General features: G+C 46.5%; 1 protein-coding gene across 2 annotated transcripts in view; it reads right to left on the minus strand.

Moving 5' to 3' along the window:
* AK5 (adenylate kinase 5) overlaps window positions 1–27,363 on the minus strand; it is a 217,196-nt gene that overhangs the window by 9,448 nt on the left and 180,385 nt on the right. For both annotated transcript variants that reach the window (XM_034778645.1, XM_034778646.1), the window contains exon 13: window positions 5,241–5,420. In XM_034778645.1, the coding sequence (XP_034634536.1) occupies window positions 5,241–5,420 (180 nt within the window). The remainder of the gene's footprint in view (window positions 1–5,240; window positions 5,421–27,363) is intronic.

Consider the following 27,363-nt stretch of genomic DNA (forward strand, 5'->3'; position numbering starts at 1 on the left):
CCCCGCGAACTTTTGAATTTAATTTCCTATTTGGCCAGCCTGGCGAGCTGATCAGCACAGGTGACCATGGAGTCCCAGAATCGCAAAAGAGCTCCAGCATGGACCGAACAGGAGGTATTGTATCTGATCGCTGTATGGGGAGACGAATCCATGCTATCCGAACTCCGTTCCAAAAGACAAAATGCCAGAATACTTGAAAAAATCTCCAAGGGCATGAAGGACAGAGGTTATAACAAGGACTCGCAGCAGTGCCACGTGAAACCTACCAAAAGAACCAGAGAGGCAAACGGCCGCTCCGGGTCAGAGCCCCAGACATGCCGCTTCTATGATGAGCTGCATGCCGTTCTAGGGGGTGCCCCTACAACTACCCCAGCCCTGTGCTTCCCTCCTCCCCCACCCCTCCCGGGCTACCTTGGCAGTTATCCCCCCATTTGTGTGACAAATTCATAAAGAATGAATGAATTTGAAACAACAATGACTTTATTGCCTCTGCAAGCGGAGATCAAAGGGGCGAGGGGAGGGTGGTTGGCTTACAGGGAACTAGAGTGAGCGGATTTTCATCAAGGAGAAACAAACAGAACTTTCACACCGTAGCCTGGCCAGTCATGAAACTGGTTTTCAAAGCTTCTCTGATGCACAGCACGCCCTCGTGTCTAGCTGCATGTAATCAGTGGCCAGGCGATTTGCCTCAACCTCCCACCCCACCATAAACGTCTCCCCTTTACTCTCACAGATATTGTGGAGCACACAGCAAGCAGTAGTAACAATGGGAATATTGGTTTCGCTGAGGTCTAACCGAGTCAGTAAACTATGCCAGCGCGCTTTTAAACGTCCAAAGGCACATTCTATCACCATTATGCACTTGCTCAGCCTGTAGTTGAACTGCTCCTTACTACTGTCCAGGCTTCATGAGCCATGGGACCAAGGGGTAGGCTGGGATAGGTGCGACTGCGCGGTGCTGCCAACTGGGAGAGCAACCTGAGGCAGAAGCCTCCAGCTGGCAGGATATTCCAGGCAGGACCAAATCTCCATTAGACGAAACTTAAAGAAGAGAATGACCTGGAGTCTTTCCCATTTTTGTCCAGGTGCCCCTGACCAACCTAATCGAGGTCGGCCAGGAGCACCCATGGGATGACGACAATGGCTAGCAGTCGTATTGTACCATTTGCCATCCACGAGGCAAGGCAAGGGGATGCTGCTGTGTAGCACTGCAGTACCGCGTCTGCCAGCAGCACCCAGGAGACATACGGTGACAGTGAGCTGAGCGGGCTCCATACTTGCCGTGGTATGTTGTCTGCACAGGTAACCCAGGAAAAAAGGCGAGAAACGATTTTTTGCCATTGCTTTCATGGAGGGTGGGAGGGAGGGGGGGGGGCCTGACGACATGTACCCAGAACTGCCCGTGACAATGTTTTTGCCTCATCAGGCATTGGGCGCTCAACCCAGAATTCCAATGGGTGGCAGAGACTGCGGGAGCTGTGGGATAGCTATCACAGTGCAACGCTCCGAAAGTCAATGCTAGCCTCGGTACTGTGGACGCACACCATCAACTTAATGTGCTTAGTGGGGACACTCACAACCGACTGTATCAAATAGATTTCTAAAAAATCGACTTCTATTAAATCGACCTAATTTTGTAGTGTAGACATACCCTAGGAATGCATTTTTGGGTGGAGTGAAAGCTATGGATGCAGTTAATGGCTGAGGCTGGCAAGAATACTGTTGTTTGTTTAGGTATTTATATTGATTCCTTACCCCCAACAAGTTTGCACCCTCACTGGACAATAAACAGATTGGCAAGATAGGGCTGGAACATGAAGTAGATGACTGAGCAGGCAGTAGTGACTGGCACACAACTTGTTTATTTTTTTTTAATGCCCACCATTACTACATTAAGGGGGCAGAGGGCACTTGGCTTTATTATGTGACTGATACAGTCATCTATGGATGATATAGTAGAACGTGGGGCTTAATTGTTTATGTGGAAGAGAGGACTTTTTTTAAACAAAATTAAACACAAATATATAGCAAACAGATTCCTGACTCTGTACCAAGTAAACAAGACATTATAACCAGAGACTAGGGACACAGTACTGGGCAGTCAGTAAGAAATTTCAGAATACAAAAGGAAAGTTTTGAACCTGCTCATTTGTAAACTTCAGGCAGCTGAAATGCACCCATCTCTCCTCTCACTTAGGCTGAAACCAAAGCTGGCTCTAGGCACCAGCAAAACAAGTTGGTGCTTGGGGCGGCACATTTCAAGGGTGGCATTCTGGCGCCAGCCATGCTGCCCTAGCTCACCTCCGCTGCTGCCGCTCGCACACCACGGCACGCGAAACAGCTGATTCGCGCGCTGCTGCTTGCCCTCCCTCCCAGGCTCTCAAATCTGGGAGGGAGGGGGAGATCCCGAGCAGCCGCAGCATGCGAAACAGCTGATTCGCGCGCCGCTGCTCCCCCTCCCTCCCAGGTTTGAGAGCCTGGGAGGGTGGGGGAGACCCTGAGTGGCCGCTGCGCGCGCGCTGCTACTCCCTCTCCCTCCCTCCCTCCCTCCTAGGCTTGAGAGCCTGGGGGGAGGAGGCAGGGCTGGGGATTTGGGGAAGGGGCAGAGTTGAGATGGGGGCGGTGCCGGGGGTGGGGTAAGAAAAAAACGGGGGGGCGGCCAAAATTGTTTTCGCTTATGGCCGCAAAAATCCTAGAGCCAGCCCTGGCTGAAACACATCCCTGGGCCAAGGGGTGAGGTACCAAGTAAGGCCACTCTAGGCCTTGTGCGCCAAGGGGAATTTCTCCCGCGCACATGGAGCCCTTCCAGTTCCTGACTGAAGAGCTGGGGAGCTGCAAAGTGCAGGGGAGCTTGCACTGCCACTGCCCTGTGCTGTACCTGTTCTGTGGATAAATGAGGGGACTCAGTTGCCAGGGCTGCCAATCTAACCCCTTGTCTCAGCATTAAATTCACTTACAAATGTTGAAATCAAATAAAAATAGAGTCTTTTCTTTGACAAGCCAATTGACAACTCTGTCTTTTTGCTCTATGCCAAAGCAAAGGCTGGCTCTTTTAGAAGTGCTGTATGCTTATGCTCCTGAGAGCTGTGACATGGAACATTTGGATTCAAGTAAAATCGCTAACCTCCCTGCAAGTAAAAGCATGAGCAGTATTTGGCTATGTACTGGGGCAGGCTGCATTTAAAAATAAAGACAACTGTGATTTTCAAAGCAGCCTAAGGGAGCTGGGTGGGATTTGGGCCTCTTAAACGCCCTTTCAAATCCCATCCTATGCCCTTTTAAATCCTTCCCAATCCCTCAAAATAGGGTTTGTCAGATTTAAAGGGACATAAGCTTTGTGTGGGCCCTCAGCACAGCAGTGAATTTCATCTGTTGGGAGCACAGGCCTCAGCAGGAGGGGTTTCCCAGCATTAGTGAGGTGGAGCAGGACTTGCTTCACCTTTAAGTCCCAATACACTGGCCAGAAACCATCCCTCCTTCCCTGCACAACGCGCCCTTCTAATGGCTCCTCCCCACCTAGGAATGAACTAAATTCCTAAGGGTGAAAACGGGAGTTATGTTTAAAATAAGAAGCAAGTATACTAAATACGTATCTTGAAATGCTTTTACATAAAGACTCTATCCCATACACATAGCTAGATCCATAAAGTAACGAAGCTTGTGACAAATTCCTTGATTTAGAATACAAGGAAGTTGTGATCAGAAGTAGTATGGGATTTTTCTATTTTTCACCTGACTTCCACTCCACTTCTCTATCTCAGAGAGCAAACGAGTGTGCCAGTGATGATATCAATGATGCCGTTTCCACCCGAGACACCCCCACCCCTCCTTCCAGGGCAGAAGACCCCAGCCCCGCCACAGAGCAGCACACAGAAGTCTGAATAATGTATTGTAACTTGCTATAAGTGAGAAAGCAACGCCCCTGCCCTGCAAATTGCAAATTTCCCCTCCACCAGTGATACTCAGACCTCAGTGGTTCTGGAGCAATCAACATTGCCCAAAAGAGCCACAGCAGGGTGAATTCATTGTTTCATTTACTATATATTATTCTCCCAGCAAAACAGCTGACCAAGTATTATTATTTTATCCAGTACGATTTGTTGTTCGCATAGTACAGGAGTGGCCAAACCTCCGGTCTTGAGCCGCATGCGGCTCTTTTACAGTTAAAGCGCGGCTCGTGCCGCCCCTCACTCCATTCTCCACCTACCAAACTGGGGCTGGGGGAGCTCAGGGCTTCTGCCCTGCGGTGACGGGGGTCTCAGGTGGAAATGACATCATTGATATCACCACTGGCCCTTTCCTGGGTGCAGAGGCCCAAGGGGGAACTGACGATGTAATTTATCTTCCCAATGCCAGCAAGAATGAATCTGGCCTCAGGTCAAGGCACAAATGAGTGACTGGGGAACCCTGGGACATGCATGGCTTGGAACTTCTTTCTGTCCTCCTGTAAGGAGATCTGTGAATGGGGATGGGATGGGGTGACCATTGTATACAGGATTCCAAGGCAGCTTAGTACATCAATCAATTAAACATATATTTGTTTTCCTCTTGCAGCTCTACAAAGTGCTGCTTATTCATTCTTCTTACTTGAACTAAAGTCATGCTTTGTGTTACTCTATGAGGGTCAGGTCCTCAGCAAGTGTAAAAAGATGTGGCTCTATTGAAATTAGTGGTCCTATGCCATTTACGCCAGCTGAAGATCTGTCCCTAACGGTCTATGTAAACCTGGTGTGGAGGTGTGTGTTTAGTTCTGCAGAGGAGGGAGGTTTAGGTGTCACACTAAGGTGTATATGACAGACTTAATTTGCTGCCCTGCGTGACCATTCAGAGAAGCATTCACAGATTTTTTTAAATAAAAGCTTTTAATAGGAGAAGATGCTATGGTTTGTGGTGCTGCATGGTATTCTAGGTGACTCTGCCTTTTTATGCTTTAAAATTGTTTTCCAGAAGTCAGATATTTGATTGCAGAAGTTGCATAATGCAGGCTGCTCCACTGAGTGTTTGAAAGTAACAGTGTATTTTACAGAGACTATTTGAAATTGCCAATGCCAGCCGGTGCGCAGGAGAAAATAAGTCAAGCAAGAGAAAGATGAGATCAAATCAGAATATGAGCAGCTCTGTGGGAGGCTGGCAGGAATTGAGCACAGTTTATAAATGGCCCTTCCATCACTAATCCTGAAATACCATTCACATAATGGAAGAGGAGAACAATAGCTTAATTCAAAAGTTAAGCAATTTACCTTGCATAACTGTGTCTTCTTTTCATAATATGCAATCACAGGCTCAGTTGCTTGGTAGTACGTATCCATTTGTTTCATGACAGCTTCAGCATCATCAGTGCACTGACTCCTCTTCAAAAGGCGACTGCTCATGGTCTCAGTGGAGCAGTCCAGGCAGAGCACAAGTTTTGGCTCCCCAATCTACAGAAGCAGAGAAACAATAATTAGTCCAAATGCTGGGCTGGAAAAATCTGGTTTTGTTTATTAACCCAAGTTTTTTCAGATAACGGTAAAACACAAGCTAGCTGATTAGTCATATAATTAAAACAAGACCAACTCTCTTCGGCAAACAAGTTATTCAATTAATTTAGTCCCTCTTCTACTTGTGATTTGCCGGCAAGCAGATTATTATTAACAAATAGTCATGTTATACAGCAGCACCCAGAGGCCTCAATCAGGACGAGGGCCTTACTGTGCTAGGCAAACACATACAAAGATACAGGCCTTGCCCTAAAGTAATTACAAGCTAAGACCCAGACTAGGGCTTTGAGAATTTGTTTGCTATTTGCAATTATCCGACAAATGCTTTATGCAAACACACTCCTGCTTCTGAAGTGCCCACTGTAAGTATTCAGTATTTGCTGGTCAAGCTTTGTGACTAATCACATGGTATTGTTTTTAACTCCATGATTGGATGACTATAACTTGGATAGTTTCAAGTGCAACTAGGTGGTTTCACGTGAACATGTTTAATTGCATGCAAATAAAAGAACTATATACAAACGTACATAATCTTGTGTATGAATGTTCCCAAATGTTTATGTAAACAAAACCCTGCCTGAATAGCAATTACACAGTCAATAAAAGGCTTTAGGAATGCCATCCAATGTAATTCACTGCATTTACTCAAACAAATGTTCATTGGTACTTTAGCGCAGTATTTGCCCGGGTCTATTTGAGATGTAACTCTCCATCCCTATAGCTCTAGTATGAACAGAGAGATGTGTTATATCACTCTGATTTATGCAGAGATGAATTGTTTCTAACTCACAAAAGAAGAAACCTAGCATTGCGTGCTTCGCAAACTGTGAGGCTGCCTTCCCTGGGGAGGCATTGACCTTTTCCAAGGGAGTCGCAAGTGAACCAAGGCAAAATGAAACGGGTTTTTGTGGGGTTTTTTTTTTTCATTCTTGGGACATGGCAAAGACAGTCAATTTCTGAATTAAATAGAAGATTATATTATATGCATTTACTTGTTCCCAGCTGAAAAAGAACCTGTAAAAATAAGGGGGAAAAAAAAACTCAGGCAGGTTGCACTGTTCCAATGTTATAAAATATTTTGTGTGTATGTGTGTGTGTCAGATCCTTACAAAAATTCTGAGGATGATTCCCAGTAATTAATTTTAAAGGGCCGTCATGGATGTTTCTCTACATGTTGGGTTAAGAAAGCTGCAGTGCACTTTATCCTTTAGCCTGCTCAGCCAAAAACGCCCATTGACACTGAATTTTGTCTGAGCAAGAACAGTAGGACTGAGCCTAGTATGTGATAAGCTGCATGGAGATCATAAAATCATAGAAATGTACAGCTGAAAGGGATCTTGACGGGTCATCAAGTCCAGCCCGTTGCGCTGATGCAGGACCAAGTAAACTTAAACCATCCTTGACAGGTGTTTGTCCAACCTGTTTTTAAAAACCTCCAGTGACAGAGATTCTATAAGCTCCCTTGGAACCCTACTTCAGAACTTAACTTATAGTTAGAAAGTTTTTTCTAATATCTAACCTAAATCTCCCGTACTGAAGAATAATCACATTACTTCTTGTCCTACCTTCAATGGACATGGAGAACAATTGATCACTGTCCTCTTTATAACAGCCCTTAACATATTTGAAAGCTGTTATCAGGTCACAACTTAGTCTTTTTTTTTTCTCTCCAGACTAAACATGCCCAGTTTTTTAAACTTTTCCTAATAGGTCCGATTTTCTAAACCTCTTGCCATTTATGTTGCTCTCCTCTGGCCTAAGCGTGGTGCCCAATATTGGACACAATACTCCAGTTGAGGCCTTCCCAGTGCTGAGTAGAGTGGGACAGTTAACTCCTATGTCTTAGGTACAACACTCCTGTTAATACACCCCAGAATATTACCCTTTTTTGCAACTGCATCACATTGTTCACTCATATTCAGTTGTGATCCACTATAACTCCCGGATCCTTTTCTCTGCATTACTACTGCCTAGCCAAATTATTCCCCACTTTGTATGTGTGCATTTCATTTTCCTTTCTAAGTGTAGTATTTCTGTATTGAATTTCATCTTGTTGATTTCAGACCAATTCTCCAATTTGTCAAGGTTGTTTTGAATTCTAATTCTGTCCTCCAAAGTGCTTGCAATCTCTTCCAGCATGGTACCATCTGTAAATTCTTAAGTGTACTCACTCCTCCACTACCTAATTCATTAATGAAAATATTGAATAGTACCAGACCCAAGACAGACCCATGTGTGAACCCACCAGATACGTCCTTCCAGTTTGACAGCAAACCATTGCTGAACTACTCTGAGTATTATCTTTCAACCAACTGTGCATCCATTTTATAGTAATTTAATCTAGACCACATTTTCCTAGTTTGCTTATAAAAATCCCATGTCGGACTGTGTCAAAAGCCTTACTAAAAAAATCACAATATATCATGTCTACTGCTTCCCCAGCATCCACGAGGCCAGTAACCCCATCAAAAAAGGAAATTGTTTGTTTAGCAGGATTTGTTCTTGACAAATCCATTCTGGCTATTACTTATAACCCTAGTATCATCTAGGTACTTACAAATTGGTTGTTTAAGAATTTGTTCCAGTTTTCTTTCAGGTATTGAAATTAGGCTGACTGGTCTATAATTCTCTAGCTCCTCTTTGTTCCCCTTTTTAAAGATAGGTGCTATGTTTGCTCTTCTCCAGTTCTCTGGGACCTCACCCGTCCTCCATGAGTTTTTGAAGATAATTGCTAATGGTTCTGAGATTGCTTCAGCTAGTTCCTTAAGTACCCTAGGATGAAATTCCTCAGGCCCGCCAACTTGAAAACATGTAACTTATATACATATCCTTTAAACTACTGTTTCCTAATTTTAGCTCGTATTCCTTTTCTCTTGTAGTTAATATTAATTGTGTTGAGTTTCCCTCACCAAAGGCTCTTATGTAAATTAAGTTGTCATAGGATAAAAGGGAAGGTCCTTTCATGGATTGAGTTTCCTGCTTCTCCACGTGGGCACCAATGATACTGCCAAGAATGACCTTGAGCGGATCACTGCAGACTACGTGGCTCTGGGAAGAAGGATAAAGGAGTTTGAGGCGCAAGTGGTGTTCTCGTCCATCCTCCCTGTGCAAGGAAAAGGCCGGGGTAGAGACCGTCGAATCGTGGAAGTCAACGAATGGCTACGCAGGTGGTGTCGGAGAGAAGGCTTTGGATTCTTCGACCATGGGATGGTGTTCCAAGAAGAAGGAGTGCTAGGCAGAGACGGGCTCCACCTAACGAAGAGAGGGAAGAGCATCTTCGCCAGCAGGCTGGCTAACCTAGTGAGGAGGGCTTTAAACTAGGTTCACCGGGGGAAGGAGACCAAAGCCCTGAGGTAAGTGGGGAAATGGGATCCTGGGAGGAAGCACAAGCAGGAGAGCGCAAGAGGGGAGGACTCCTGTCTCATGCTGAGAAAGAGGGACGATCATTGAGTTATCTTAAGTGCCTATACACAAATGCAAGAAGCCTGGGAAACAAGCAGGGAGAACTGGAAGTCCTGGCACAGTCAGGGAACTATGATGTGATTGGAATAACAGAGACTTGGTGGGACAACTCACATGACTGGAGTACTGTCATGGATGGATATAAACTGTTCAGGAAGGACAGGCAGGGCAGAAAAGGTGGGGGAGTTGCGTTGTATGTAAGAGAGGAGTATGACTGCTCAGAGCTCCGGTATGGTACTGCAGAAAAACCTGAGAGTCTCTGGATAAAGTTGAGAAGTGGGAGCAACAAGGGTGATGTTGTGGTTGGAGTCTGCTATAGACCACCAGACCAGGGGGATGAGGTGGACGAGGCTTTCTTCTGGCAACTAGCAGAAATTGCTAGATCACAGGCCCTGGTTCTCATGGGAGACTTTAATCACCCTGATATCTGCTGGGAGAGCAATACAGCGGTGCACAGGCAATCCAGGAAATTTTTGGAAAGTGTAGGGGACAATTTCCTGGTGCAAGTGCTGGAGGAACCAACTAGGGGCAAAGCTTTTCTTGACCTGCTGCTCACAAACAGGGAAGAACTAGTAGGGGAAGCAAAAGTGGATGGGAACCTGGGAGGCAGTGATCATGAGATGGTCGAGTTCAGGATCCTGACACAAGGAAGAAAGGAGAGCAGCAGAATACGGACCCTGGACTTCAGAAAAGCAGACTTTGACTCCCTCAGGGAACAGATGGGCAGGATCCCCTGGGAGAATAACATGAAGGGCAAAGGGGTCCAGGAGAGCTGGCTGTATTTTAAAGAATCCTTATTGAGGTTGCAGGAACAAACCATCCCGATGTGTAGAAAGAATAGTAAATATGGCAGGCGACCAGCTTGGCTAAACAGTGAAATCCTTGCTGATCTTAAATGCAAAAAAGAGGCTTATAAGAAGTGGAAGATTGGACAAATGACCAGGGAGGAGTATAAAAATATTGCTCAGGCATGCAGGAGTGAAATCAGGAAGGCCAAATCACACTTGGAGTTGCAGTTAGCAAGAGATGTTAAGAGTAACAAGAAGGGTTTCTTCAGGTATGTTAGCAACAAGAAGAAAATCAAGGAAAGTGTGGGCCCCTTACTGAATGAGGGAGGCAACCTAGTGACAGAGGATGTGGAAAAAGCTAATGTACTCAATGATTTTTTTGCCTCTGTCTTCACGCACAAGGTCAGCTCCCAGATTGCTGCACTGGGCAGTACAGCATGGGGAGAAAGTGACCAACCCTCTGTGGAGAAAGAAGTGGTTCAGGACTATTTAGAAAAACTGGACGTGCACAAGTCCATGGGGCCGGATGCGCTGCATCCGAGGGTGCTAAAAGAGTTGGCGGGTGAGATTGCAGAGCCATTAGCCATTATTTTTGAAAACTCATGGCGATCGGGGGAGGTCCCAGATGACTGGAAAAAGGCTAATGTAGTGCCCATCTTTAAAAAAGGGAAGAAGGAGGATCCGGGGAACTACAGGCCAGTCAGCCTCACCTCAGTCCCTGGAAAAATCATGGAGCAGGTCCTCAAGGAATCAATTATGAAACATTTAGAGGAGAGGAAAGTGATCAGGAACAGTCAGCATGGATTCACGAAGGGGAAGTCGTGCCTGACTAACCTAATTGCCTTCTATGATGAGATAACTGGCTCTGTGGATGAGGGGAAAGCAGTGGATGTGTTATTTCTTGACTTTAGCAAAGCTTTTGATACGGTCTCCCACAGTATTCTTGCCACCAAGTTAAAGAAGTATGGGCTGGATGAATGGACTGTAAGGTGGATAGAAAGCTGGCTAGATCGTCGGGCTCAACGGATAGTGATCAATGGCTCCATGTCTAGTTGGCAGCCGGTCTGCAAGGCTTTCTCTTTTAAATTAAAAGGGACCTAATTTCTGAGATTCCCTGGTAAATGCTCTTCTCTCTCTCAGCTTCATCACAGATAAAGGAGAAAACTAAAGAGCCGACAGAAGAAAATGACCTTAGGTTCCGTTCATTTAGGAATGGCTTCTAAAGTGAAAGTAGCATCTCCATCCCAAAATAAAGACCGCTATAAGCTTTGTTGTCAAGACAACCAAAGGAGTGTTTGTGAACAGTGAAATGATTCCAACACTGCAAAGACCAAATAATTCCTTGTCATTTCTAGAAGCACGTTGGACAACTTTTGTCAAGTATGGGAGCAGCAGCTAGCAAAATGTACATCTTGTAAAACGAGCTCTCCCCAAAGCTCCTCCCTTCCACTCCACCTTTCTTCCAAAACAGTGGAGCGCTCTGCTGTGGATTCAGCAAATTGTATGTCAGCTGGAGCTGATACCACTTTTGACTTGGTGACCCACAAAACTCAATGCTCAAGACACATACCACAATGAATCTTGAAATTCCGGATTGTAACATGACTATGATGCAGATCGCTCTCTTTCTGCTGCTTTGGATTCAACCAGGCTTTGGATTCAACCAGGCTCCTACATTTAGAGCACTATGAATTCTGTGATGCATCCACCAAGCAGGGGACTACAACTCCCATTAGCCCCTTCCCCAGTGCACATCCCTCTTCCTTCTGGCCAGGTAAGGGAAAAGGTCATGAATCAGGAAGTTGCCACTCCAGGCTCTGTTTGGAAACAGTGGTTGTATGGGAAGTGAGGAGCTGCAGGAAAGTTGAAGCAGCAGCCACCTGGCAAACAGGGAGCTGGAAAGAAGCTGAATTCAGAGAGTTATCCCCAGGAACTGTATGTAGGGTTTATTCTCCAGGAATTAAAAATTAATCTTTCATTAAAGATTATGTCATGTGATGAAACCTCCAGGAATACGTCCAACCTAAATTGGCAAACCTACATGTATGCAGAGCCATGTGTAGAACAGGCTGTAACTACTGGGTGCAGCTCTGTGTGGGACTTATGGAGGAGCAGCAATGACTGGGCAGGTGCGAGTGGAGAGGAACCCCAAAGAGAGACATTAATTGAGCCTGGCCTAGAAACCTGCAAGCACCTATTTGCTTGGAGCAGAAACTGGACTGTAGAGGGCACCCCAGGCACCAGGCCTGTGGGGTCCTGACTCTTGACTGTACTGCCCCAGGGACCCAAACAGGAACTGATATTGATCACTTCAAACTGTAACTGTTTAAGCCTCAGAACCTAGGATATTAGCAACCTTCCCCTTTCCTGCCAGCCTTAAAATATCCTTTCACTTAGTCATATATCTCAGTGGTTACTGGGACCCACCAGGGCTGGCACCTACTACACCTACACTCAGGGCCGGCTTTAGCAAGAGCGGGGCCCGATTCCTGGGGGTGTGGCTTGCCGCAAGCCCCGCCCCCAGGAATCGGGCCCCGCTCCGGCCGAAGCTCCAGCCGGGGTCGTGGGGCTTGGGTCTGGCCCGGAGCTGCTCAGCCAGGGCCGGGCTGGAGCTGAGCCGGGGGGCCGGGCCCGAGCCGGGCCGGACCCGGAGCCGAGCCGCGGGGGCTGGGCCAGAGCCGAGCCGCGGGGGCTGGGCTCGAGCCGCGGGTCCGGGCTCTGCCATCCTTACCCATGTTGGGTGGGATCCTACACCATGTATAGTCCCACTGAAATTCATGAAATAACTTTCATAGTAAGATAGGCTGGGCCACTGGTTAGGATAGCACACTGGGACTCAGAAAACACCAATTCAATTCTCTGCTCTGTCACATGCTTTCTGTGTGACATTAAGCAAGTCACTTGGGGTACACTCACATTAGGAAAAAAGGTTTTATAACCACGTTAGCCAACATGCCATAAAATCCCAGTGTGAACAAGACTATTGTAACTTTAACATGTGAGCACACTGAGGTAAACACTAGGTGGAGCCTAGTACAGTAGAATCTCAGATTTACGAATACCAGAGTTACAAACTGACCGGTCAACCACGCACCTCATTTGGAACCAGAAGTATGCAATCAGACAGCAGCAAAGACCAAAACATAAATATAAAAATAAAAGCAAATACAGTGCAATCCTGTGTTAAACATAAACTACTTAAAAAAAAAAGAAAGAAAAGGAAAGTTTTAAAAAAAAGATTTGACAAAGTAAGGAAACTGTTTCTGTGCTTGTTTCATTTAAATTAAGGTAGTTAAAAGCAGCATTTTTCTTCTGTGCAGTAACATTTCAAAGCCGTATTAAGTCAATGTTCAGTTGTAAACTTTTGAAAGAACCACCATAATATTTTGTTCAGCATTACAAACATTTCATAGTTACGAACAACCTCCATTCCCGAGGTGTCCATAACTCTAAGGTTCTATTGTATTTCTCTTGACCTGTTAATATGTTAAAACCACAACTGCCTTGTCCATGCTAGGATGTTACCATGTATTGATTACCACATGTTAGCCAACACATGATTTAAAAAAAGGTACCTTCTTTCCTTGAAGGCCTTAGTCTCACTCTGCCTCAGTTCCCCATCTTAAAAATGGGATAATACATTCTTACCACATGGGGGAGAGGGGTAGAAGGGGCAGTGAGAATAAAATCCATTGACAGCGTAAGGTGCTCAGATACTGTGGAAAGGAGCTCGACGGTACTGCTCCATATAAAGGAGGCACAATCTGTCCCACAAGGCCCAATGATGCAGGATATGGAACAATTCTAGGATGCTAGTGCCCTCAACTCTCACTGGCTTGGTCTACACTACCCCCCCCAATTCGAACTAAGGTACGCAACTTCAGCTACGTGAATAACGTAGCTGAAGTCGAAGTACCTTAGTTCGAACTTACCTTGGTCCACACGCGGCAGGCAGGCTCCCCCGTCGACTCCGCGGTACTCCTCTCGCCGAGCTGGAGTACCGCAGTCGACGGCAAGCACTTCCGGGTTCGACTTATCGCGTCCAGACTAGACGCGATAAGTCGAACCCAGAACTTCGATTTCCAGCCGTCGAACTAGCTGGTAAGTGTAGCCAAGGCCACTGACTCCAATATATTGGGTCTTTAGAATGTTTCCATAGGACTACTTGCAGCGTAAGATACTGCTCAAACTGTCCCTATGTAATTTACTCTTTCACGTTACACTATCTTAGGGGAGCAGCATAAGTTATTGATAAACAGGATTCTCCCCCCTCCCGCCCCACCTCTCACAGCTACAGGAGCGTTTAATACTAGTTCCATTTAAAATAAAAAATGTGTCTGAGAGAATATGATGCCTGGGAATTAGTGCTGGGGTGCATGGATTCATGAGGGAATTAGTTTAGGGACTAAACTTTGTAATTATTTCTATAAGAACTATTCCTGAATCTTTCTAAATAGCATATATCTTTAATACTTGTAATGCTTTTCACATATGCTGTATATATACAGCCTCACCACATTCCTGATGTCACCTCTTGTCATTCATTCAAACTTAATGTGGTGAGGAAATATTTTTAAATGCCCTTTAAAAGAAAAAAATGACATTAGTCATCAGTCATGACTAATTTAAAATGTTTCAAAGATTTACTGAGTTACCTACACCCAAATTCACCCCTTATGGAACTCAAGTGGCTTCAGTGTTACTACACCAGGGATGACTTTGGTGACTAGTATTTTTCAGTAAGTTTTAAATATCTGGGTCTTTATATTTTGTTCCAGAAGCTGATAAGGATTCAGTGTAGCACAGCCACCAGTGGGTTCCTGCAGTGCCCATAGAGCAGTGGTTCTCAAAGTAGGGCCGCTGCTGGTTCAGGGAAAGCCCCTGGTGGGCCAGGCTGGTTTGTTTACCTGCCATGTCTGCAGATTCGGTTGATCGCAGCTCCTACTGACCGCAGTTCGCCGCTCCAGGCCAATGGGGGCTGCAGGAAGGGTGGCCAGCACGTCCCTCGGCCTGCGCTGCTTCCCACAGCACTCATTGGCCCACAGTGGGAGCCGCCATCGGCCGAACCTGTGGATGCGGCAGGTAAACAAACTGGCCCCGCCCGCCAGGGGCTTTCCCTGAACAAGCGGCAGCCCTAGTTTGAGAACCACTGCCATAGAGTTTAATCCAGAAGACAATATCTGTGGAATTCTGGGAGGGATTCCTTCCCCTGCTCCAGTCCCTACATGCTGCTCTGGCAATGAGTAGGGGCTGCAAACAGCCCACAAGGGGCTGAGGGAAAACTCCCCAAGAGCAGGCACTGAGTTGGGTCATGGCACATACTGTTCAGGCCATTCTGACTTGCACCTCAAGCAATAGGCACAAAGAGTGGGCAGCAGGTTAGGAGCCTCCAGGGCTGTCTAAAGCCTGGTCTACACTACGGGTTTAGGTCGACTTTAGCAGCGTTAAACCGAATTAAGCCTGGACACGTCCACACAACGAGGCCCTTTCTTTCGACTTAAAGGGCCCTTTAAACCGGTTTCTTTACACCACCTCCGACGAGGGGATTAGCGATAAAACCGGCCTTTGCGGGTCGGAATTGGGGTAGTGTGGACGGAATTCGATGTTATTGGCCTCCGGGAGCTATCCCACAGTGCTTCATTGTGACCGCTCTGGACAGCGCTCTCAACTCAGATGCACTGACCAGGTAGACAGGAAAAGACCCGTGAAGGTTTGAATTTCATTTCCTGTTTGCCCAGCGTGGAGAGCACAGGTGACCACGCAGAGCTCATCAGCACAGGTAACCGTCATGGAGTCCTCCCAGGATCGCAAAAGAGCTCCAGCATGGACCGAACGGGAGGTACGAGATCTGCTCGCCATATGGGGAGATGAAGCAGTGATAGCTGAACTCCGTAGCAGTAAAAGAAATGGAAAAGTATTAGAAAAGATCTCCAAGGCCATGAAGGACCGAGGCCATAACAGGGACACACAGCAGTGCCGCGTGAAAATTAAGGAGCTAAGGCAAGCCTACCACAAAGCCAGAGAAGCAAACGGAAGGTCCGGGGCAGAGCCGCAAACTTGCCGCTACTACGCGGAGCTGCATGCGATCCTAGGGGGTGCAGCCACCACTACCCCAACCGTGTGCTATGACTCTCTCACTGGAGAAACACACAGGGAAGACGGTTCGGGGAACGAGGAAGATGACGATGGAGGTACTGTAGGTAGCTCACAGCAGCAAGGAAGCGGAGAAACCGGTTTCCCCAACAGCCAAGATATGTTTGTGACACTGGACCTGGAACCAGTAACCCCCGAACTCACCCAAGACCCTCAGGGCACACAGGAGACCTCTGGTGAGTGTAACTTTGTAAATATTTGTAAACATTACAAAAAAAAAGCAAGCAAGTCTGTTAACGTGTATGGGGATGGAGCGGAAATCCTCCAGGGACATCTCCAGAAAGCTCTCCTGGTTGAAATGGGGTGATTTTATTAAGGGGGACATTCAGAGGCGCCCGTTCCTGCTATTCGGACCAGAAATGTTCCCCGCTGTTAACCACGCGGTGGGGGGGAGGGGTGAAGTGATCATCCCAGAGAATCGTGTGTGTGTGTGTGTGGGGAGGGTGGTTTACTTGTGTTTGTGCCGCATGTTAACCGGGAAACCGCAGCCCCCTCCTTTTACATTGAAACCCCATTTTAAATGGACAACCCAATTCATCCTTGAGATGGGAAATGCGCTGCTGTTTGCAACCTTTCCCGCATGTTAAGAAGGTTAAATAAGCCAAAACACTGTGGCCTACGATGGCTGCCTGCAAGCCGAAATATGCGACCTTGTAATGAAAGAGTGTACCCATTGTTCCCTAAAATGTGTCTTTTTTAACCACCTCTCCCTTCTCCTCCACCAGCTGCAAATGTTTCTCCTTCGCAGAGGCTCGTGAACATTAGAAAGAGAAAACGTAAGACGAGGGACGAGATGTTCACGGAGCTGCAGATGTCCTCCCACGCTGATAGAGCACAGCAGAATGCGTGGAGGCAGTCAATGTCGGAGATGAGAAAAGTCCAACATGAACGAGAGGAGAGGTGGCGGGCTGAAGACGATAGGTGGCGTCAGCTTGCAGACAGACGGCAAGAGGCAATGATCCGTCTGCTGGAGCATCAAAGTGATATGCTCGAGCGTATGGTTGAGTTGCAGGAAAGGCAGCAGGGGCAGAGACCGCCGCTACAGCCCCTGTGTAACCAACAGCCCTCCTCCCCAAGTTCCATAGCCTCGTCACCCAGACGCCCAAGAACACGGTGGGGGGGCCTCCGTCCACCCAGTCACTCCACCCCAGATGATCGCCCAAGCATCAGAAGGCTGGGCTTCAATAAGAGTTAAAGTTTTAAAATGCAGTGTGTCCTTTTCCATCCCTCCTCCCCCACCCATCCCTGCTACCTTGGCAATTATCCCCCTACCTCTGTAAGGAACTAATAAAGAATGCATGAATGTGAAAAAACAATGACTTTATTGCCTCTGCAAGCGGGAGGGGAGGGGAGGGGAGGGTGGGGTGGGGTGGTTGGTTTACAGGGAAGTAGAGTGAACCGGGTCGGGGGGGGGGGTTGGAGGGTTCATCAAGGAGAAACAAACAGAAGTTTCACACAGTAGCCTGGCCAGTCACAAAACTCGTTTTCAAAGCTTCTCTGATGCGCACCGCGCCCTGCTGTGCTCCTCTAACCGCCCTGGTGTCTGGCTGCGCGTAATCAGCGGCCAGGCGAGTTGCCTCAACCTCCCACCCCGCCATAAATGTCTCCCCCTTACTCTCACAGATATTGTGGAGCGCACAGCAAGCAGCAATAACAATGGGGATATTCTTTTCGCTGAGGTCTGAGCGAGTCAGTAAGCTGCGCCAGCGCGCTTTTAAACGTCCAAATGCACATTCCACCACCATTCGGCACTTGCTCAGCCTGTAGTTGAACAGGTCCTGACTCCTGTCCAGGCTGCCTGTGTATGGCTTCATGAGCCATGGCATTAAGGGGTAGGCTGGGTCCCCAAGGATCACGATAGGCATTTCAACATCCCCAATGGTCACTTTCTGGTCCGGGAAGAAAGTCCCTTCCTCCAGCTTTCGAAACAGAGCAGAGTTCCTGAAGACGCGAGCATCATGTACCTTTCCCGGCCATCCCACGTTGATGTTGGTGAAACGTCCCTTGTGATCCACCAGGGCTTGCAGCAGCATTGAAAAGTACCCCTTGCGGTTTATGTAGTCGGTGGCTTGGTGCTCCGGTGACAAGATAGGGATATGGGTTCCGTCTATGGCCCCGCCACAGTTTGGGAATCCCATTTCAGCAAAACCATCCACTATTGACTGCACGTTGCCCAGAGTCACTACCCTTGCTATCACCAGGTCTTTCATTGCCCTGGCAAATTGGATCACAGCAGCCCCCACAGTAGATTTGCCCACTCCAAATTGATTCCCGACTGACCGGTAGCTGTCTGGCGTTGCAAGCTTCCACAGGGCTATTGCCACTCGCTTCTCAACTGTGAGGGCTGCTCTCATCTTGGTATCCTGGCGTTTCAGGGCAGGGGAAAGCAAGTCACAAAGTTCCATGAAAGTGCCCTTACGCATGCGAAAGTTTCGCAGCCACTGGGAATCGTCCCATACCTGCAGCACGATGCGGTCCCACCAGTCTGTGCTTGTTTCCCGGGCCCAGAATCGGCGTTCCACGGTATCAACCTGCCCCAGTAACACCATGATTTCCACATTGCTGGGGCCTGTGCCTTGTGAGAGGTCTATGGCCATGTCAATTTCCTCATCACTGTCGTCGCCGCGCTGCAATCGCCTCCTCGCCTGGTCCGGGTTTCGCCTTGGCATGTTCTGGCTCTGCATGTACTCCAGGACAATGCGCGTGGTGTTCATAGTGCTCATAATTGCCGCGGTGATCTGAGCGGGCTCCATGATCCCAGTGCTAGCTATGGCGCCTGGTCAGAAAAAAGGCGCGAAAGTAGTATCTGATGGACCAGGAGGAGGAGGGCGGGAGGGAGGGAGGGCCGAGTGACGACATGGCGTACAGGTACAGGAACAGGGAGAAACACAAACAACTGTCACACAGAATGGTCCCCCCAAAGATTAAACTGGAAACCCTGGGCTTAGCAGGCCGCTGATTTCACGGAGGAAGGGGAAGCAAATGAACACAGAACAAATCTATTTTTTACATCTTAAGGTGGCAGCCGACGCTGCAGCATGAGTGACAGCCATACCAGTATGACGATGACGGGTACCAATCATAATATGCCATCATCTGCCAAAAGGCAAGGGGCTGCTGCTGTGTAGCAATGCAGCCCCACGTCTGCCAGCCCCACGTCCGCCAGCACCCAGCATCGCCCTCGGCCTCTTCTGGGTGCTTAGCAGACAATATTGGGCAATTGGCAGAAAATAGTATATTATGACTGGTAACCGTCATCATCGAAACAGTAGCATGTCTGCCCAGGTGGCCATGATTGACAGCCATACCAGTACGACGACGACGGGTACCAGTCATAATATACCATCGCCTGCAAGGGGCTGGTGCAATGCAGCACTACGGCTGCCAGCCCCACGGCTATCACTCATGCTACACCGTCTACCGCCAAAAGGCAGTTAGCAGCTGCTGCTGTGTAGCAATGCAGTCCCACGTCTGCCGGCACCCAGAGGACATATGGTGACGGTGAGCTCAGCTGAGCTGAGCGGGCTCCATGCTTGCCGTGGTATGTTGTCTGCACAGGTAACCCAGGTAAAAAGGCGCGAATCTATTGTCTGCCGTTGCTGTGACGAGGGGGGAGGGGCCTGACGACATGTACCCAGAACCGCCCGCGACACTGTTTTGCATCATCCGGGCATTGGGATCTCAACCCAGAATTCAAAGAAAAGGCGCGAACCGCTTCTCGGCTCGAGCTGTGGCGCAAACGTAGTATCTGACGGCCTAGGGGAAGGAGGGAGGGGGGCCGAGTGACGACATGGCGTACAGGCACAGGGAATTAAAATAAAGAACGGTGGCTGTGCATCAGGGAGAGACACAAACAACTGTCACAGACTGGTCCCCCCAAAGATTAATTTGAAAACCCTGTTGACGGAGGGAGGGGGAAGCAAATGAATACAGAGAAAATCTATTTTTTACATCTTAAGACGACGGTGCAGCGTGACTGATAGCCCTCGGCATATTTCTGGGTGCTTGGCAGCAAATACTGGGCGGTGTATGACGATGGTCTTCAGGCCTATTGTACGAGCTGCTGCTCAGGGAAGACTCTGCTAACGTGCGATGACCCGACTTGTAATAGGCCGGCTAACAGTCATAATACACCATTTACTGCCAAAAGGCAAGCCCCACGGCTGCCAGCACCCAGATCGCCGATGAAGGCTACCAGTCTACTGCACCGTCTACCGCCAAAAGGCAGTTAGCAGCTGCTGCTGTGTAGCAATGCAGTCCCACGTCTGCCGGCACCCAGAGGACATATGGTGATGGTGAGCTCAGCTGTGCTGAGCGGGCTCCATGTTGTCTGCACAGGTAACCCAGGTAACCCAGATAAAAAGGCACGAATCTATTGTCTGCCGTTGCTGTGACGGGGGAGGGAGGGGCCTGACGACACTGTTTTGCATCATCCGGGCATTGGGATCTCAACCCAGAATTCCAAGGGGCGGCAGAGACTGCGGGAACTGTGGGATAGCTACCCATAGTGCAATGCTCCGGAAGTCGACGCTAGCCTCGTACTGTGGACGCGGTCTGCCGACTAGAGCACCTAGAGCATTTTATTGTGTGGACATACACAATCGGCTGTATACAACCGATTTCAATAAAACCGGCTTCTATAAATTCGAACTAATTTCGTAGTGTAGACATACCCTTAATGGTATATCTACACTGTAATTAGTGCCTGGCCCATGCCAGCTGACTCAGGCTCATGTGGCTTGGGCTGTGGGGCTGTTTAACTGCAGTATAGATGTTCCGGCAGGGCCTGCAGCCCAAGCTCTGGGAACCTCCCACCTCACAGGTTCCTGGAGCCCAGGCTCCATCCTGAGTGTCTACACTGCAATTAAACAGCCCCTTAGCCCAAGCCCCATGAGCCTCAATCAGCTGGCATGGGCAGCCATAGGTTTTTAATTGCAATGTAGACATACACTTAAGTGCAAGTGGCCAGCTCTCAGCACTGCATCCCATAGCCACCTCTCAGCTATGCTCAGCAAAAGGTTCCATCTGAAACTAAGAGGCAGTTGGCACTGAGCATGATCCTGAGCTCCATTCAGGTGAAGAGAAAGAAATCAGCAATGAGAGGGGAAAGGAGAGAAGAACAGCTATGGGGGTAAAGGAGAGAAACAGGGGGAGCACTAAGCCAAAAGAGGAAATGGAAGAAAAATGTTTTCAAATCGGGTTAGGCCTGTACAGGCTGCAGTAGAATTTTAGTGGATTCTAGTGAATTTTGGACAAGGCTGTGCCATGTGACGCATGATACCTAAATTACTCAGCTGAATAAATTTTGTGGCAAAATGGATATTATGTAGAAATGTTAACAATTGCCAATTTTTTACAATATATACAGCACCCGAAGTCAGTACAGTGATTTACACAGAAATGAGACACAGTATATGTCCCAAAGAGCTTACAATTTAAAATCATTGGCAATGTTCAGTTTGACTGAAATCATTCTAAAAATGAACTACTAAATGAAGATAATTGCAGAAGGAAGACTTTAGACTGGATGACTAGCTGAAGTCACGCATTAGCATGAGGGACAGAAGGTGCTGAATGAGAGCAGGAAAAGGGATGCCATCTGGGGATCTTTAACTGGGCAGGCATAAAACTCCATTCTTACAGAGTTTAGGAGCCCTGCGGAGCAACTGTCTGCCTACTGCACTGTGTCTAAACTATGAAGGGATTTCATGTAGCACAACAGAGAAAAATAGTTAACATGTGGAACTTCTAGATCTCCCCAAAATTGAGCTCTATTCCTGAGCAGCTTTGGCACCCTTTATGGCAGTTAGCTGTCTCCTCCCAGAGTCCTTCCACTGATCCATCTTTCTGCCTCTATCTCAGTGTATGGAAGAGCAGTTTGCTTACCATCTGGATGAGCTGGGTAAAATAACTTTTACCTCACTGCCTCCCATTCTGTTCTGTTAAAGGCAGTAGTGAAGATGCAAGAAATCCACTGAATTCCCTCTTATGCGGAACACACAGAAAGACCATAGACATGGAGAAAAAAAGGCAAAATGGTAGCAAAAAAGCTGAGGAGTTGGTAAATGGCAGGAAAAGAACAGTTACCATAGTAACTGTGGTTCTTTAACATACATTTCCTGCAGGGCTCCACACACAGTGATGTACATTCCCATCACATATAAGCTCAATCTAGAAGCTAAATCCAGGGAGCAATATGAAGATATGGCTGGAATGCCACATAGCAGCCTTGCATATCTCAAGAACAGCCATTGAGGCAGCTGTAGGTATTCAAATCCCTGCTAGTTCATAGCAAGCGAATATGCATAGTCTAATCCACTTCAAAAATATCTGGGTGGAACCTGACTGAATTTTAGGATTACCCTTGTGCTTATCATAATACAAATTATGTAGGTGATTTATAGAAAAATTTAATTCTGTTTAGAAAGCCATTTAAGTGCCTCCTTCACCTCTAAATAATGCAGACTCACCTCCCATGGTGACTGGTACTTAGAGGAAAAAATGGTAGACAATAATTGTTTGAGGGAGAAATCAGAGATCACCACAGATAAAATACCACCTAAGGCACATCCTATTCTATACAGAGGTTCAGCCATTGGTATCAAGATTTCAGACTCTCTTAGCTGATGTAGTCTTTAGTGAGAGATGATGCAGGGAATATTCTGACACAATGAACCAATCTGAGAACACATTTACATCCCTAAAATAAAAGTAGCTCCTGAACAGGAAAGAAACCCATGCATCAATTTTTTTCAAAATAAAGTGGTCACTGTAGGATAAGAGAAAACAGTAGAGTCCTGTACCAGTGGGCAAAGGGACAAAATCACAACCAGATGCATTTTATGGAGCTGCAGGGAGAGACCAGTTTCTCTGAGAAGAAGCAGGTGGTTCAGAAAAAAGAGAATGGAAAACTGGAGAACATAAGAACTATTTTGTCTTACTCAGAAGGAAACAACTTCATCCTCTAGAAGTCTCCACAATATAGGTCTCCTACTTTCTGGCAGATAATTCTGGATTTTTGAGCACTCTAGTCTATATAATTTGGTCATTCAGCTGGTATCCATACTAAGACACCTCAGACTGGGATGTTGAAATTGGCCTTGCTTATAGCACAGGAAATCTGATCCATTGGACAGAGACCCTGACTAATCTACTGTCAGACCCAGCAGATTGGAGAACCAAAACTAACCAAGCCAAGCTGAGGTTATAAGCAGCTCCTTGATCTTGTTCCATAAGATCTTCTACTGATCCAAGAGAATGAGTGGAATCGGAGGAAAAAATATATGGGAACGTCTGGCTCTAGCCTAACTGAAATACGTCTATACAGATACTGAACTTCTCCAAATCTTGAAGCAGAAAGTTGCACTTAGTATTGTGCTCCATGGCAAACAGATCCACTTGATCTCAGAAGCAGATCTTTGGCTATTGCCTTTTTGAGAAACTACTTCAGTTTGGTGCTGTACTTCTTGCTGATGTCATCTACCAGGATATTGTCTTTTCCTGTAAGATGGGGATCTATGAACATGATATAGTGAGAGGCACATTGGGTCCAGAACTTCATGGCTTCCTGATGAATGATAGAAAGTGTAAGTTCATATAATCATAGTGATAGCATTAAAATCTAAGAAAGGTGCTCCTTAAAGGAGGCAAAGATTCTTTATACGCCAAAAGGGCTAATCTCCGTCACAAGACAATACATGAAGTTGGATCTTCTCCTGTGTCTAAAGAGGCCTTAGATTAGGAATTGATCCAGATGAACACCTCAAATTAATCCTAAAACATCCATCAACAATACTACCAATAGTGGAGTTGGGTGAAGAGTTTGCTTTTGTCATCATGTCCTTGTTTTAACCACCACAATAGGGAAAGCACAACTGCAGGAGGTATGGCAATCTGTCAAGTCCATGTTAAGGGGAAATGTTCCACAGAACAAATAGGAGAGTTAGGCACCCATCTTCCACTGAAAGGGCAGTTAACTGACTTTTGTTCCTTTAAAAATCTCTCATATTGTCTAGATGACAGTAGCATTTAGCCAGAGCTGAAATTATCTCAACTGAAGTTGAGCCAGAGAAATGATAAATGTGCAAAAGAAATGAGGCCCAATGGCCTAACTACAGCAGAAGCCACTTTGAACATAGCTTGGAATCAGTATTGTGGGAGATACGATGTGGTGATCATGGAATCCAGAACCATCCGTATGAAATCCACTTGTGAAAGGGCAAAAGTGTATTTTGTGATGTTAACTACTAGGTTCAATAACAGGAACAACTGGCAGAATATCTTGAGGTCAGACTGCAACTTTGAGGCAAATGGTCTTTTATTAAACAGTTGTCGAGGCACTCAGATGGGCCACTAATATTAAGACATGTGATTAAAACTTTTAGGGCCATGGAAAATCTGAATTTCAGAACCTATTGTCAGCAATGATGGCATTCCACTCAGAACCAAAAGTATTTTCAATGAGCAGGGAGTATCACAATATGGAACATTTTTCAGAGTAGCAGCCGTGTTAGTCTGTATCTGCAAAAAGAACAGGAGTACTTGTGGCACCTTAGAGACTAACAAATTTATTAGCCCACGAAAGCTTATGCTCTAATAAACTGGTTAGTCTCTAAGGTGCCACAAGTACTCCTGTTCTTAATATGGAACATGTGTCCTTCAAATCAAGAGCTGTAAACCAATTCTGCTGACACAGGAAAGAAACTATGGATGCCAGTGTCACCACACAGAATTTCAGTTGCCAACTTTACTTATTCAAACATCCAAGCTTCATCATTGGATGTGACACCTAGCCTCTCTTTCGTGAACTAGAAAATAAAGCAAATAGTATCCCTTCCCGTTCTGTTACTGAGGGACCTCCTCTATTGCTCTCATTTGGAGGAAAGATAAAGCATAGCAGTTTTGCCTGAACTTCCTTTGGGGCACTGGGAAGTGGATGGGTGGGCTGTCATGGAGTGTGACTGTATAAAGTAACCTCTCTCAACATCCTTTACAATCTCCAACATCAGATCTAGGAGAGTGGGATAGAGAGCTCCTGCACTGTTGTTTGGAATAACCTTTAGCATCAGAGCTTTCCTTATGGGATGACATTGCTGAGTCCCGAGGCATCAAGCTTTTTTTTTTTAATGTGAGGCTGCTAGTCCTAGATTCAGACCAGGACCTCCAGTGTGCCTGAATGCTCAGTAGCAGATGATAAGGCCTATATGTCTGCCTCCCAGAGATGGTGCTTGAGTCAGACTGGATGCATGCACCTCGAGAAGGCTAGCATACAAAACAGAATTCAAGATTATGTCCGTCCCTGAAGCAGAAAAGGCACCAATTTAAATCAGTTAAAAGAGTAACTATCATTGATTTAATTTAATTTGGTAATAAACTGAAGTAAGCTAAATTGATATTAGCTACTCAAACCAATTTAAGAATGCCCACATTGAAAATTGCACCAATTTAACTAATTCGTTTAGAAACTGATTTAGTTAAACTGGTGAAACTTCTGTGAGTAGACTGGGCTTCAGAATGTGCTCATCAGTCACAAACATAGCATCAATGCAAGAAGAACAACGCTTGAAGTTGGCAAATTTGGCCACAATGATCCAAAGCACATCAAGCAAGGCAATCTACCATGAAGAGGAAGTTGCTGAATGGAACCTAAGGAAAAGAAAGAGCCAAACAGGAGCAAAGCTTTTTGGCACATGTTGGAAAGTTATCCCCTACTTTAACTATTATAATTTTATACTCAGAAGAACAAGAAACAGAGTGGTTTTCTTAGAGACACACCCAGGATGATAATGACAGACATTCTGAGGGCTTGTCTACATAGCGAGTTAGTGTACAGCAAGCCCTGGTCTGAATCTACAGTGCACTAGATTGCTGCACACTAACTTGCTGTGTGGATCTTCCTACTGCACACAAAAGGTTCCACAGTGCACTTTGATGTACCCTGTGCAAAGCTAATGTGCTGTAGGTTCATACCCTGGCTTGCTGTGCAATGTGTAGACCAGACCTGAGTTTCTACTTGCTGCCTACAGTTGTCAGTATTACTTCTGGGGGAATTCTGTGCCACTGTGTGTATGCATAATTAATGAGCCATGCATATTTTTTTTGCCCAGAAAAAAGCTTCTGACAGAAAGTTGTGCAGTTCTGCCTTTTGCCCACCAGAGGGCATTGTGGCACTAGAACAGAGCAGCAGCTCCAGGCCAGCTAGGAAGAAGAAAAAGCCTGCCTTCTTCTCAGTGCCTCTTGGGCCAGGTCAAGAGACAAGGACTATAGGGAGACAGACAGCATGGGGCTGCAGAGAGGATCAGACAGGACTACTGGGGGAGGACAGACTGGGGCAGTGGCTGAATGAGAGTGGAGACAGAGCCACAGGGAGGGAGGTACGTGCAGGGCCACATGGGGACAGGAGAGAAGGTGCAGGGCCACATAGGGACAGGGGGTGGCTGGGGGGGGCACAGAGACACCTGGGAATAGGGGGAGGGAGTGCAGGGCCACATGGGGATGGGGGGAGTGGGTGTTTGAGTGAGGGTTGAGGAACACATGTGGACAGGGGGTGTAAGGACACATGGGGACAGGGGCAGATGTGCCTGGCTGAATGGGAGAGGATAGAGGTCAGCCAGAGTCTGCACGTGGGAAGCTCCATAACAATCCCTCCCTGCCTCCCAAAAAAACCTGTTCCATACTTTTCCCACCCATACCCAGCAACCCTCCAAGTTGACACCCAGGCTTCTTCCCAGCAATAACTTCCCTATCTGAGGGGTATAGGAAATACTGTTCTGTATTGTAGTTTACATGAATTATTACTCAGAGTTCTGTATTCATATGCCTAGTAAGGAATCTATTTGTCAAAAAATATTTCCTGAATCCTTTTTGTTGTCTGTACTGTTATAGACATACTTGCTGACAGGTATTATGAAATAAATGACCAAAAATAATTGAAACTGGTGTGATTATATTGTGTTATTTTGACAAAATATGTAGAAATTGAAAATATTGTGTGCAACAGTTTTAATTTTTATTGCAGAATTTTAATTTTTTTTGGCACACAATTTCCCCAGGAGTGCAGTGGCAGTTGGGCTGTGCATCCTTATATAACCTGAGGGGTTTTGTGCACTATGTAACTTCTGAAAGTTCTGAGGGCACATACATCAGTCAGAGCTGAGATCAACACAGGCAATATCCAAAGAAGAAGTGGCCATTTCTGTAGATGCGTGTGGCACAGAAACAGACTTATGCAGATATGTGCAAAAAGGTAAATTATCTATGTCACATATGCTTGTAAACCTGAGCTGCAGTTCTTTCACATACTGTAACACACAGGTGCAGGAGATGCTCATTCTTTCCAAGTCTAACATTAAGACTCCGTTGACTTCGGCAATAGAACTAAATGGCTGAAATTCCTTAAAGAAAGAAAAAAGGAGCTTTCTACAATGTACCATGCTACTTTGACACTTTCTGACTTCCAAAACTCATTTGAAAAATGCGTG

The sequence above is a fragment of the Trachemys scripta genome, chromosome 8 (assembly GCF_013100865.1).
Source record: "Trachemys scripta elegans isolate TJP31775 chromosome 8, CAS_Tse_1.0, whole genome shotgun sequence".
Taxonomy (NCBI): Eukaryota; Metazoa; Chordata; order Testudines; family Emydidae; genus Trachemys; species Trachemys scripta.